The 14262-nt window shown below is 47.3% G+C and overlaps 1 protein-coding gene and 1 pseudogene across 2 annotated transcripts; both read left to right on the top strand.

The window, feature by feature from the left end:
- The first annotated feature begins 4917 nt into the window (after nt 1-4917).
- Nucleotides 4918-8876, top strand: LOC119233723 (glutathione S-transferase theta-2B-like). 2 transcript variants are annotated; one of them, XM_037496300.2, is made up of 6 exons: nt 4918-4998; nt 5471-5624; nt 6827-6914; nt 7725-7875; nt 7965-8138; nt 8454-8876. In XM_037496300.2, exons 2-6 carry the CDS (start codon nt 5513-5515, stop codon nt 8661-8663), a joined length of 735 nt encoding a protein of 244 aa, XP_037352197.1. In that variant the 5' UTR covers nt 4918-4998; nt 5471-5512; the 3' UTR covers nt 8664-8876. The 2 variants fall into 2 exon arrangements, with proteins under 2 accessions (XP_037352197.1, XP_054546077.1); XM_054690102.1 differs by lacking the exon at nt 4918-4998 and adding an exon at nt 5012-5022.
- LOC119234668 (fas apoptotic inhibitory molecule 1-like) lies at nt 8674-12836 on the top strand (annotated as a pseudogene).
- The last annotated feature ends 1426 nt before the right edge of the window (nt 12837-14262 follow it).

The raw sequence follows: 14262 nt of genomic DNA, 5'->3' as shown, positions 1-14262 counted from the left end.
TTAAAAAAATACAGCTTTTGTTTGTTCACTAGTCTGCCCTCCCCCATTTTCTGCACAGTTCTTTCTCTACCCTACCTTCTACACTAAAAATATTGACCTTTGAAAAATTAGTAGGGGTCTATTACAGTTTGCTTAATGATTCAGTTTATGAATCATTGTATTGCTTAATTCCAGCCTTATGGCTGGAGAATAATGCCATGGCCTCATCTTGGCCCGGAGGCCTCCCTCCATCCCTTTGGATTCTTCCTTGCCCCGGCCCCCACCCCTGCTATTTTTGAGGCCACCCCCTCTTTTCTTCCTGTCCTCCCTTCCCTCCCTCTGGGGGACCCTGCACAGTTCCTTCCACTTGAAGCTGCCTAACACTCTGGACTCCTGCTGTGTCCAGAGTCGTTTCCTTCCCATACCCCGAAGATGCTGGAATGTCTGACCCTCTCCACCTTCCAAAACATTCCGAGGTCCCAGTCCCCTCAGAAGGCCCCCTTTCTGCCTCAAAAGCCCCAGAGCTCTCTAGGCTCCCTGTTCCCGGGTGCTTTCCCTGCGCCTTCCAGGCAACCTGGCTGTCAGCCTGGCGATAGGAAAGAAATCCCGCCCTGGGCTTGAGGCCGCTCCTCCCGCGGTCACTGGGGCATAACGGCTCAGCATGAGCGCGCGCATGAGCGCGCATGAGCGCACGCTCCGACGCCCGTTGCCGCAACGACTATTGCCGGTGCAACCCGCCCACATGCCTCTCTCTTCCAGCAAGCTCTGCTGCGGGGCCTGACGCCAGACTGGGGCGAGAGGGGCCCTCTGTGGTCTGCGAGCGCAGCAGCGCCAGGACGCTTGCATTAGCCACCTGTGCCTAGAGGGCAAAATGAGGGTTAACTGCTGTGCCAAAGGCCAGACCGCAGACACACATCCGAGAGAAGCGCTGTCTGACTTAATTTTTAATTTTGCAATGACTTTATGTTAGTATGGTGGTGGTATTATTTTAAAGAATAAATTACCACTACTTGCACATCCCGCCCTTGAGTCAGACTGAATCGTACCCTCCGGCACTTCCACCTCAGCGTCTACAAAGGAAACCTTACGCTGGGGAATCTGTTATACAGTTGTGTATGTGTTTACCACTGAAGGAGTTCAGAACATGCAACCCAAAATATGCTGCTCCCGGATACTGACTATTTTGAATAAAAGACACTTGAAAAACAGCAAACACAGCACTCTGACTTTCCTTCTTTTTCTTAAAAGCAGGTAACATTCCCATGTGAAAGATATCCTCCCTGTGCCAGAAGGAAAACACCAATTTTATTTTTTAAGTTTATTTATTTATTTATTTATTTATTTATTTATTCAAGCACTGGGTACAGTCAGAAGCGTGGGAGGGTGAGAGAATTCACCAGAGCCAGAGCGGGGAGCAGAGCAGGCAGAAGGACCGAAGTACACTGCTGAGGGGAGCAGCGGGCGGCAGGAGAGGTCTGCGCGCCAACCCAGCGCTCAACCGCTGAGCCACCAGGGAGGCCTGAAAACACCAATTTTATCAAGAGCTTGAGAATTAAAAGAATTCTGCACAGACTTTGTTAAAAGAATTCTCTTCTTGTAGCCTCCCCACATAGTTTACATTTTCACAATTAATTCTTTGTTCAGTCATGTGCTCTCACACACATGACAAATGCACACATATGTGGTTTTACAAACTTTCACACATGCACAGGTACTTTCAAGAATACACAGGCATACGTATCCCCTCACCCACAGACACGTGTTCCCATATATATTTACACATATGAGACATGAGGGTTTATTTTAAGATTTATTTATGCATACAAGAACTGGGGTACAGGCCGGAGGTGCAGGGGGTGAGAGGATCCATCAGAGACAGAGTGGGGAACAGAACAGGCAGATCTACTGAAATACACTGCTGAAGGGAGCAGCGGGTGAGACAGGAGAGGTCTGCTGTGCCATGTGTGTAGCCTCCTGGCTGGGGATAGAACTCATGCTGCAGAGGCTGCAAATAGCTCCACAGTGCTGTGCTTAAACCCATGCACCACCAGGGAGGCCCCATATGAGGTTTTGTTTTAAAAAGTTATGGTAAGACATGCAGACACAAACATGGCTGTCATGAAGGAAGAAGTTTTTCACTGACAGTTCCCCAGAAACAGTAGGCCTGGCTGCCATGCAGGGTTACGTAGGAAAGCACGGGGTTGGATCAGAATGCGGAGGGAGTGGGAGGAAAATATAGTAAGAACTTTCTAGAAGGAATGGGTAAGGCATAGTAAGCAGGTTTAGGATGGTTAGTTTGAATAAATGCAGCAGGTTCTGGGGTGTAGAGGCTGTCCTGCCTTGTCTGGTACCTAGTTTTGCAATGAGCAGAGTAGGGTTATATTGGTTTGGTGTATGAGAGTTGGAGTAATTGGTTTTCAAAAGGAAGGTGTGCTCAAAAGGAAGTCTTTTGTTATTTCTAGGAATTAACTAGAACTGGGGTGGAGGGGGATGGAGGGGGGAAGTTTCTCTCAGATCAGCAAGGCCCCAAGATGTCAAATCATTATAAAATACAGCACGTGGGCCTCCCTGGTGGCGCAAGGGGTTAAGCACTGCACTATGAGGCCATCCGTGGCTTCTGCAGCACGAGTTCGGTCCCCAGCCTGCCAGGGAGCAACCCACAAGGCGAGGCAGACCTCTCCTTTCTTGCCCGCTGCTCCCCTCAGCAGTGTATTTCAGTCAATCTGCCTATTCTGCTCCCCACTCTGTCTCTGGTGAATCCTCTCACCCCCTGCATCTCTGGCCTGTACCCCAGCTCTTGTATACATAAATAAATAAATCTTTTTAAAAAAATACAGCATGTCCTCAGAGAACAGGAGACAATTTTGGGAAGAAGTTCTGTTTGCAGAACTTCTAACATCCTGGAACTCTGTGTGCGGAGTAAACAGGTATTCTCAGAAGACTCCGGCTCACCTTAGGGTGACGGGCTGCCAACAATTGAGTAAGCCAGTTTGTTAGTGAGCAGATTGGGGGGGGGCACCCCAGGACCTCTAAACTTGTACATCTAAAGGGATCTGGCCATCCTTGTGCACAAACACAAAGCATACTCAGTGTAAAAGAACTTTAATACAACTTGTATGCTCAGAAAGAGAAGAAAGGACAATAATTCCCCAACAAAACACCCAAACTTGGGCCTCCCTGGTGGTGCAGGGGTTAAAGTCTCAGCACTATCAAGCTATTGCCAGCCACTGTGGCATTAGTTTGATCCTTCGCCAGGGAGCTAACCCACATGGCGCAGCAGACCTCTCCTGTCTCGCCTGCTGCTCCCCTCAGCAATGGATTTCAGTAGATCTGCCTGTTCTGCTCCCTACTCTCTTTGGTGAATCCTCTCACCCCCCCCACACCTCTGGCCTACACCCCAGTTCTTATATTCATAAATAAAAATAAACCTTTAAAAATAAATAAAGTGCCCAAGTTACCCATCCCCCTTGTGTGTGAATGCCTAGCCAAATAGAGTTTGCCGGAAGTAGGCCCCACGGAGTTCTGAAAGGTTGCCACAAGTCTCAGGCACCTTCTGGAGGAGAATCACAGGAGGGAACAAGGGGAAACGAGCAAATCTGGGATACAAGAAGCCAAGTCAAATCACATATCAAGGTAACAGCTGTCAGCTACCCCTTGCATCTCTCCCCCTTTGGTCTCTTCCAAGCGTTGCTCCATGTCTCTCTTCCATGCCTCTCTCTCCACGTCTGCTAAGTCTCTGGTGCAGGTCCAAAGCTGAGAAGTGAGTGTGCCCTTCTTCTCTACCTGTCTCCCTCTGTGTGTCTCTTTCCTTTGTGTTCCCTGCTCCCCCACCACTTTCCTTGTTCTGTTGCTTCACCTGTAAGCTCAGTTCTGCTGACAGTTAATTGGGTAGGGAACATGGTATCTCCCCCTCTTATGCAGATGATTCTGTTACACGTTCAGTGAACTCTGGATATGTGACCACCTGTGGCCCTGTTGCAGGGCAGCCCTGATATGAAATTGGTTGCCTGACTGTGTGTCCTCACCTGTGTGCTTAAAGGGATTTATAATAAGACTCACTGCAGGCACACACAAAAAGGTTAATAAGGGTTTATATACAAAAGAAGGGGAAATGAAGAAATGAATAACTCAGGGAGAAAGAGAGGGAGATAAATTGGTGCATGTGTCCCACCAGTCCCGCTGACCCCGAATTCCAATGGCGCACTGTGAGCTGGTGAAAAGCCAAGAGTCAAGAGGCCAAGAGGACCCTCATGGCCTACATGTCTGCTTTTATACCAAACCTGGCTGCTTAACCCCACCCTCAGGTCCCAGCAACCCTCCCTTCTGTGATGATGGGATTTGTTGTTCCCGGTATCTTGATGGCTTTGGTCTGGAGTGGGGATGGAGTCCACAAAACCTGTGTGGAGTTTGCTCAGGACATCCTTTCCCCCTCACAGTTCCAGCCCATGAGGTCCACATTTACCTCCTCAGAAGGATTTCCTTTCTCTCTCTTGAATTCCAATTTAAAAAATTCCAGTCCCTTGCTTCTCACTTGGTCCCTCTCTAGGGACATCAGTCTATTTAAAAATTCACTGCCCCAGCCCCAAGCCCTGAGCCATCGCTGAGACCCTGTGAAGATATTGGGAGTAAGGAGTAGATGCAGGGAGAAGAAAGGAAGAAGGGAGGTTCTGGCAGGGCAGTGCACCCTGTGTCTATCCTCTCCCTGATCCCCAGAACTAATCTGTTTGTCTTAATGCACACTCACAGGGATCCGGCTCTGTATTTCTCCTGGCAGCTGTTTTGGGGGACAGTTCAGACTATAGATAGTTCTGCCCTAAACCAAGCCTTACAGTTTAGGGTCTCACCTGCCTGGGACACACCTGTAACTATGCCAACCTGCTGGGCGACCTCTATGATCCCTTCCATCTACCCCATGGCTGGCGCTGAGGTTCCCTGCCACGGAAACAAGCCTCTCTGCGGTCAGTGCTCAGCAGCTTTCCAAGAGGCCAGAAGGTTTCTTGAACAAGGCCTGGGAGCCAGGTGAGGACAAGGCCTGGGAGCCAGGCAGGACCTCTGGCCACAGGAAAAGCAAGCCTACAATGCCTCGCTAATGACTTCCCTCACTCCCCATGCACGGCTTTTGACTGCTTTTCTCACTTGACCACCCTTCCCGTCGCAGTCCGTGCCCCCTCTTACTGCCCAGCAGTGTAAGGGATGTGGTGAGAGCTAACAACGTGTGGGCAGCCCACCCCACTCTGATCTGCAGCCTTCGCTGCTGGGTATAAACATTTCCTGCAGGTGGCCTGGAGCTGGATGTGGGATCACAGTCTGAGCAAGGGTCAGCAAGGGTGGGGCCTGGTGGACTGCACTGGTTTGTGGCCAGGATGGGGCGGGCATGGGATCTGAATGGGGATTTGGATCTGTGGGCTGGCATTTGCAAATGGATGCCTCAACTCCTGGTTGCGGCCCCAAAGGGGCAGGGCCTGAAACCCTATATCTCCTGGCCACCCAGGGCTTGCCACCGCTGCTGTCCAGGCTGTTTTACCGCTCCACCATGGGCCTGGAGCTCTACCTAGACATGCTGTCCCAGCCCTGTCGTGCCGTCTACATCTTCGCCAAGAAGAACGGCATCCCCTTTGAGCTGCATACCGTGGAGATTTTCAAAGGTAGGCTCAGCGGGCCCCCCATGTATCTGCTGGTCCATATTTACAGGACCTTCACCCAAGAACTCCTCGAGCATGTCCACACCTGCCCCCAAGTCTGCATATTCCCCTCACTTCCCCTACCATCCCCCACTTCTCCAGTGCTCTGAGCTGTGTGATCTTGGACAGGTCACAGGCCCTCTCAGAACCTTAGCTTTTCTCTGAAAAAGAGGATAATGTCATCCTCTACTCTGTGGGGTGGGGAGAAAAAATGTAGAAAGAAGGCTACACTGTTGTGAGGATTAAGAGGCAGGAAGAGGGCCTCCCTGCTGGTGCAAGGGGTTAGGTCTCAGCACTATGAAGCTATCAGTAGCCTCTGCAACAGGAGTTGAATCCCTGGCCAGGGAGCTGACCCACATGGCTCAGCAGACCTCTGACTTGCCCACTGCTCCCCTCAGCAGTGTATTTCAGTAGCTCTGCCTTTCTGCTCCCCACTCTGTCTCTGGAGAATCTGTTAGGGGGAAAGGATGTCCTGCGCTAATTCCATACAGGCTTTGTGGATGTCACCCCCACTCCACCAAGACACTGGGAACTATAAATCCCAGGATCCCCAAAGGGAAGTTGAGAGTACCTAAGAGCAGCCCTTTTCTCTGTTTGCAAATAAAAACCAGACACGTTAGGGGGGGTGGGGCACTTGGCTCGTGCTCTTGGCCAGGCAGGTTTGGTCTTGGTGGGTCATTTGGGATTCCAGGTCAGTGGAACAGGTAGGGCACATTTATCTCCCTCTTTTCTCCCTGAGTTTTACGTTTCCTCATTCCCCTTCCCTTGTAAATAAACCTTTGTTAACCTTTAGGGTGTGCCCGCAGTGTAAGTCCCTTTTAAGTGCTCGGGTGAGGACCCACAGGCTGGCAACCCATTTTAGAGCGGGGTTGCTCTGTAACAAATCCTCTCATCCCCCTTCCCCTTCCCCCAACTCTGGCCTGCACCCCACCTCTTGTATGCATAAATAAATAAAATCAATCTTTTAAAAGAAAAGAGGCAGGAAGATCATTCCATTCCCAGGTCAGTCAAGCAGGCCCACCCATGGAGCGGGGTAAACAGAGCCCTCTGCCCCAGACCCTGCTTTACCCAGCCCAGCCCCAGAACTCAGAACTCAGGAAGGAGAGGCAGGGCTCCGCAGGTGTAGTTGTTGCTTTTCTAGCCTTTTCTGATTTCTTCCTCTTTAGGGCAGCACCTGTGCAAGGAGTTCTCCCAGGTTAACAGCTTGCAGAAACTGCCCACCCTCAAAGATGGTGACTTCATCTTGACGGAAAGGTTTCCTTCTTGTCCCCCATCCACTCTAACCCCTGGCTTTCCCACTGTGGGCCCTCTATTCCTTGAGGCAATGAGGACAAAGATGAGAGGTGTGGTAAGGACAGTTTGGGAATAACTAGGGGTGACCTAGCAAGTCTCTGCATTTCTCTTGTCTTCAGTCACCTCCTCTGAAGCCCAGGGACTCTCCATCCCCAGCTGCAAGGGCAATAAAGAGGGGACAAGGGGGACATTTGCCCATGTCCAGGAGAGTAGGCTCAACAACTAGTTGCTGAAAGGACTCTCTTGATTTATCAGTCTACTCTCCAGAGTCTGCCAGGGCTCCTTGGACATAGGTCAGGTCCAGTCACTAGGCAGGAAGAGGTCAAGAGGTCAGGTGATTACAGGAATGATGATGGGGCGACTGTGAGAGGAGACCCATGACAGATATGAAGATACACTTCCTTTCCTTGTCCCCAACCCATACACTCAGTGTGCGGGTGATTCCACTGAGCACCTGCTGTGTCACTTAACTACTCTGCGCCTTAGCTTTCTTGTGTACTAAAGGGACAAGAATCTCTTTGGCAGCTCCTGGGATCTCCTAGGGATGAGGTTCTTAGAGTGCCAAACAACAGAAGTCTGTCCAGAGGTGGGTCTGAGATGGAAGGAAAGGAGGAGACAGAGTGGGTACATGGTGGAGAGAAGAGGCAGTGCCTGCGGGCATAGGTGAAGGTGGGGAGCATTAATGCAGAGAACCTCCTGGGCTGTGAACACCTGTGAGTAAAAACCCAGAGGCAGGTCCTCACAGCCACTGTTCCTGCCCCTGTCCCCCAGTGTGGCCATCCTGATTTACCTAAGCTCTAAGTACCAGACAGAGGAACACTGGTATCCACCCGAGCTGCAGTTCCGCATCCGCATCCATGAGTACCTGGGCTGGCATGCTGATTACATCCGAGGCACCTTTGGTGTGCCCCTGTGGACACAGGTGAAGAGTGCTCTCTGGGGGTGGCTGACCATCAGGGACCTGGGCAGAGGCAGGGGCCACAGCCTCCGCCTACCTTTTGCCCTCATTAGGTGGTGGCACCACTCATTGGAGTAAAGGTGCCTGAGGAGAAGGTAGCGCGCAACAGGACCGCCATGGACCGGACACTGCAGAAGCTGGAGGACAAGTTCCTGGGGTGCAAGGCCTTCCTCATCAGCCAGAAAGTGACACTGGCTGATCTCATGGCATTTGAGGAGCTAATGCAGGTATGAACTTGGCTAGCGAAGCAGTATCCATCCTATTGCCACCCCCTTTAGATAGACAGAAACACTGAAGCCTAGAGAAAGCCAGGATTTTGCCCAGAATCACAGAGCAAGTTTCTGCCTGAACTGTGCTGAAGCCCTAACTTTCTACTTCTCTCCTAGATGTGGGGTTTCATCTGGTGCTGTTAGATCCTGAGGCTGGTCACAATGACCTGGGCTTCACATGGGGTTGGAGGAAGGGGTCTGACAACTGTGCTGTGATTCCCAGTTGTTGGGACCTCAGTATCACCATAACCTTCCCATCCTTGTCCCCTGCAGCCCATGGCTCTTGGCTACAAACTGTTTGAGGAACGGCCAAGACTGGCAGCATGGCATAAACGAGTGGAGACTTTCCTGGGTGCTGAACTGTGCCAGGAGGCCCATGGTCTCCTCTTGAATATCATGGAACAGGTGGCCAACAAAACATTCCCAGTGCCCCCTCCAGAATTCTATCCAAATATACTGCTTCGTATTTCCAAGATTCCCTGAGGGAAATGTGATGGAGGCTGAAGGTTAGGAACCAGGAAATTAGCAATAAAGATTCATTCTGTTTCTTACTTGCCCCTTTTCATCTTGCTCAGTCTTGTCTCTTGTCTGGCTCCAGGAGGAATTCTGCACTACACCTCAGGTGTAGAAGAGCCAATCAATAGAAAACTAAAATTCACCCTATACAAAGAGCTCCTAAAATTCAAAAGCATGAAGAAAAACAACCTTATTAAAAATCAGTAAATGGGCCTCCCTGGTGACACAGGCGGTTGAGCACCAAGCTGTCTGCAGCCTCTGCAGCAGCGATTCGATCCCGGACAGCCAGGGAGTGTCCCACACGGAGAGCAAACCTCTCCTGTCTCACCCCTCAGCAGTGTATTTTGTCAGTCTGCCTGTTATGTTCCCCACTCTGTCTCTGGTGAATTCTCTCACCCTCCCGCGCATCTGGCCTGTACCCTGGTTCTTGTATAAATAAATAAATAAATATTTTAAAAATAAATAAATAAGAACAAGGAAGATTTTGTAAATTTTCTAAAATATCTTATTATTAAATAAGTTCCAAAGTATTTAACTTTTGCCTTTTTTGCCCAAGATCCCTGGTATCTCATTTTTCAACTATATAACTTATAAGCCATTGATGCAATGCAAAGCTGTGATTTTAGGTAGTAATTTTTTTCATTATCCCCCATATATTTAAATAGCACATGTCTCTAAAGTGAGCATACGAAGAGTAAATAATTAAAGTCTAAAATGAATGTTTTGTTTTATCCTTTGCAGCATCATTTCACTACACTCTATTCCCTGTGCTGAGTCCCATAATACACATAAAAATTCACCTTTCAATTCTCTGTAAGGATTAATGACACTGAGTAATACCACATTTTCCAGACACCAGCCAGGCAATGTCAAACAGATAATTTAACATAATTTCAGATTCTTCTTCCATGAACAGAAACATTGTTTAGGCTTACTAACAGGCAAATCTGTAAAAGAGAGAGTACACAGCTTCCATCAAAAGCAGCAATCTAGTTCACCAACGTAATTTATAAGGATATTTGACCTATTTTTTTGCTATAAATTCTAAAAAAAAATATTCCCTTCCATAAAGTTGTCATTTATTTGTAACTAGTTCTTATTATGTCCTTTAGGCTTCCCTGAAATAAAGGATTATAAATTGGTTAATGACAAAATTGTTACTCAGATATGTTACATTTTATTGTCGATTATACAGAGCATTTAGAATTTAACTCCTAGTATTTCCTCAAAGTATAATCTGATGATAGACTCACCTGATGGTAATTAATGCCCACTCCTCTTCTTTTGTGTTTTGACTTTCTATTTACAAGTTGAAAACTTGTGAAAACGTTCCCTTGGGGGAGCCTCAGGAGCCCCAGCTCCAGAGCAGTTAGTGGCCATCACAGCTGGGCTCCCCAGTGGTGGGTGATATTGTAACAGGGTGGTCCCCAGGAAAGGGGGAGGTTCCCTGCCCCACCCAAGGGAGGGTGGAGCTGAGCAGGAAGAGGAGAAGCTGCAGAAGAGACTGAGGAAGGAAGGAAGCAGGATGGAGCCAGGAGACCTGGAGGAGGCGCATGGAGCCTAGAGACACGTGAAAAAACTGTGCTTGTCTTGTGGTCGTGGACTGGGTGACACAGATGGGGGTGAGACCCGTGGGGAGGTGACAATGGCAGCTTTTATTTTGATTTTGATTTTGCTCTTTTCCTTCCAGGCTTGTCTGGTGGTTTCTGACCCTTTTCTGTGGGTCCCCACTGGAAGATGCTTTAGACTTGTGGCAGGCTTTGGGGCCTTGCTCTGGGCCGATCCCATATGGATGGACTTTTACCCACAAGGGGATGGGTAACTTTGGGTGCTTCATTTAGAAATTAAATTCTTTGCCTTACCTGTATTGTTTCCTAGTTTTATTAAAGTTCCTTCCCATTAAAGTCTCCTATGTTTTGTGTTGATGCGGCGGATGCCAGAACCCATATAGCATAGGCAGGTTTGCGGGGTTTGGGCTGCCCCTCTCCCTGTCCGATAACAATATCTACACAGACCGTGAGACCCTGCGCCCTCCTTATAACTTGGAAAAAATGATAGATCTTGTAGCCATATGGGATGTTGCTTTAAGTGATGGAGTACCTAAGCTTGAATTTGAACGCGTCTTGGCAGCCTGTAACCTTGAAGGAGAGCTGGAATCTTCTGAGAATACCTGTTTACTCTGCAATGGAGTTCCAGGATCTTAAAAGTTCTGCAAACAGAGCTTCTTCCCAAAATTGTCTCCTGTTCTCTAAGGACATGCAGGCATGTGTGCATGTTCCCTACTAACCAGAAAAACTTGTTTTCAGCAGTAACTTATTAATCTGTATAAGCAAAAACACAATTGCTTGCTATTTTCTTGTTCCTTTGTTCATACCTTTCATAAAAGCTTGGGCTGGGAGAGTGAAAGGCAGAGCCGCTCTTGATGGCACTCTCCCCAGCCTCCCCCTATTGCAAATTCATTTAGACTACGAGTCTTCATTAATAGCAGAGAACTTCATTGGCTGTCCTGTCTGCAGCAAACATGGAACCACATCAGGCAAAAAAGTGGTATTGATATGGGAAGCAAGAGATAAGAGAATGTATGCTCAAATTAGTAGGCAAAGAAACCATCTGCAAAGACAAAAACCACCATAAAAATAGATGCTGTCAGTTGTTTTGCTTATGAATATACTCTGGAAATTAATGGGTAAAGTCTCAAGAAGTATAAGGAGAACAGATCAAAAATTGCCAATACTTAGATATTATGTTGGATGGTGAGGATATTAGAGCTGTGTTGGAAAAAGACACAATGGATATTTTGTGCAATGGTAAACAAATGGAGACAGCAAGTGAGTTTGTAGATGATGGGACTGAAACTTTCTTTAATATTGGCAGCCATGACTGTTACATAGATGCTGTTAGTTGCTGCACCTCCCCCTGCAGTGACCTTTAGGGCTAATGGCTTTCGCCACGCTCCCTAGGTCCGGCTGGGCAAGGAACCAGCGCGCAGGGGAGTACAGCAAAGTTCCCTGAAAACATAGATAAGACAGATGCTTATCAAAAGATAACGACCACCAGGAACCACTACAAGAATGCTACTACAAAAAACCTTATCTTGTCTTTCTAGAACTACAAACTTTATTCCCTTATTGTCTTTCTAAACTTCCTTCTTTCTTCTATAAAGGTCATTGGTTGTTAATTAAAAAATCATATGAAATCCTTAACACAAGGCTGACTCAAATGAAACATTACTAAATCCTGTAATAATTAAAATATAGTTTAGGTAAAAAAGTAGTTAGTAAAACAAAAAATGCGATTATATAGTTTATTTTTTTTATTATTATTTTTTTTTATAGAGGCATGCTTTATTTATTTGTTTGCTGGTTTGTTTGTTTGTTTTTTTGTTTATACATGCACTGGGTACAGTCAGAAGCGCGGGAGGGTGAGAGAATTCACCAGAGCCAGAGCGGGGAGCAGAGCAGGCAGAAGGACCGAAGTACACTGCTGAGGGGAGCAGCGGGCGGCAGGAGAGGTCTGCGCGCCATGTGGGACCCTCTTCTGGTGGCCGGGGAGCAGCCGGGGATCGAACCGGCGCCGCAGAGGCCGCGGGCAGCTTCGCAACCCAGCGCTCAACCGCTGCGCCACCGGGGAGGCCCGCGATTATATAGTTTAAAAACAAAACTAATGGTCTATCTACTTAGGAATGAGGCTAGGTCCAGATGTAAATCACTGCCCTGTTAGTGATAAGCTAAACCCATGAGCAAGCTGATTTCATTGTTTCTATGCTTTTAGAAAACATATATATATATATACTGGTCACAAACTCAAAGAAAATTACACTCAGATTTACACTCTCTCTTGAAGTGTGTCTGTCTGTCATTTCTTTTGCCGACTCCCTGACTGTAACAGGGTGGTCCCCAGGAAAGGGGGAGGTTGGGTTTGGGCTGCCCCTCTCCCTGTCCTATAACATGACCACCCTGCACGCTTCTCTCAACCCTGAGGCGGCCTCATTGTCTACTGCTGTGCTGGTCTGCGGCAGTTAGTAGTGCGAAGCGGAAAGAAGAGATCATTCATACTCTCACTGTGGATAATAGAGGAATCCTGGAAATTCTTGAGTTAATTTTAATCTTAGCAAAGAATAGGACTTTCAGTCTGCCATGATTTCATATTTTAGTCTCTTAAAACATGTTCCAAGGGTCAGGAAAAAAATTATGAACAATCATAAAAATTACAACTTACTTTGTAAATAATTTAAAATGTTCCAAAACCAAATGGAAAATAAGATACGGACAAAAATGCAAATGTTGTACATGAGAGCTTTTACTATAATAAACAGTATGAAATAAAATGAAATAAATAAAACTTACCCTTGGAAGATGTGATCAGGGACTTATTGTACTAAAAATAACTGCAACCTGATTTTAGAAATGTACACTTGCTTAAAAAAAAAGAGTGAAGACTCTGAACACTTTGCATAGGGAACCAAGAAGCGTTGGTTATATGATATTGCTATATTGTATGTGTACATGGAACTAAAGTATGTCTCAGTTATCCTCATCACAGGGAACCAAAGTAATCTCACACATAACAAGTCAATATAATATTGCAACAGGGTGGTCCCCAGGAAAGGGGGAGGTTCCCTGCCCCACCCAAGGGAGGGTGGAGCTGAGCAGGAAGAGGAGAAGCTGCAGAAGAGACTGAGGAAGGAAGCAGGATGGAGCCAGGAGACCTGGAGGAGGCGCATGGAGCCTAGAGACACGTGAAGAAACTGCGCTTGTCTTTTGGTCGTGGACTAGGTGACACAGATGTGGGTGAGACCCGTGGGGAGGTGACAATGGCAGCTTTTATCTTGATGTTGATTTTGCTCTTTTCCTTCCGGGCTTGTCCAGTTGTTTGTGACCCTTTTCTGTGGGTCCCCACTGGAAGATGCTTTAGACTTGTGGCAGGCTTTGGGGCCTTGTTCTGGGCCAGTCCCATTTGGATGGACTTTTACCCACGAGGGGACGGGTAACTCTGGATGCTTCATTTAGAAACTAGACTCTTTGCCTTACCTGTATTGTTTCCTAGTTTTATTAAAGTTCCTTCCCATTAAAGTCTCCTATGTTTTGTGTTGATGCGGCGGATGGCAGAACCCATGTAGAATAGGCAGGTTTGCGGGGTTTGGGCTGCCCCTCTCCCTGTCCTATAACAATATCTTTACCAGGACAACAAAATATTAAGTAAAACACTAATTATAATTGCAAACTAACAAAGGATATATAAATGATGTTTTGTGGGAAACAGCAATGATCTTAGATATAAGAAATTTTTAAAAATACATCTTTTTATTGAGCTACCATTATTTTACATGCTTGTTCAATTGTTTCACACCATATTTAAAAGGGCAGGTTTATTTCAAAAGGGAAAGGGAAGTAAAGGATGCTTGCAGACACAGCAGGAAGAAAGAGTTGCTCCTGAAAGTGGCAGGTTTGTTAAAAGAGAGGCCTGCATAGTCACCAGGCAGGCAGCCTTGGGAGGAGGGGCTGCCTCTGCTGCTTTGCAAAAAGAGAAGTTGGTGAAGAGAAACACCTGCATAGTCACAAGTGGG

The sequence above is a fragment of the Talpa occidentalis genome, unplaced genomic scaffold (genome assembly GCF_014898055.3).
Source record: "Talpa occidentalis isolate TD23 unplaced genomic scaffold, MPIMG_talOcc4v2.1 talOcc4.8, whole genome shotgun sequence".
In the NCBI taxonomy this organism is placed as follows: Eukaryota; Metazoa; Chordata; class Mammalia; order Eulipotyphla; family Talpidae; genus Talpa; species Talpa occidentalis.
The sequence above is the reverse complement of the archived record's forward strand: the minus strand, read 5'-3'. Positions and strand labels throughout refer to the sequence as shown.

Excerpts from the sequence above, each read along its gene's own strand:
- LOC119233723 (XM_037496300.2), top strand. The coding sequence starts at position 5,513 with ATGGGCCTGGAGCTCTACCTAGACATGCTGTCCCAGCCCTGTCGTGCC. Across the intron at positions 6,915-7,724 it reads GACTTCATCTTGACGGAAAG|TGTGGCCATCCTGATTTACC; the intron begins GTTTCCTTCTTG and ends CCTGTCCCCCAG. Across the intron at positions 8,139-8,453 it reads CATTTGAGGAGCTAATGCAG|CCCATGGCTCTTGGCTACAA; the intron begins GTATGAACTTGG and ends TGTCCCCTGCAG.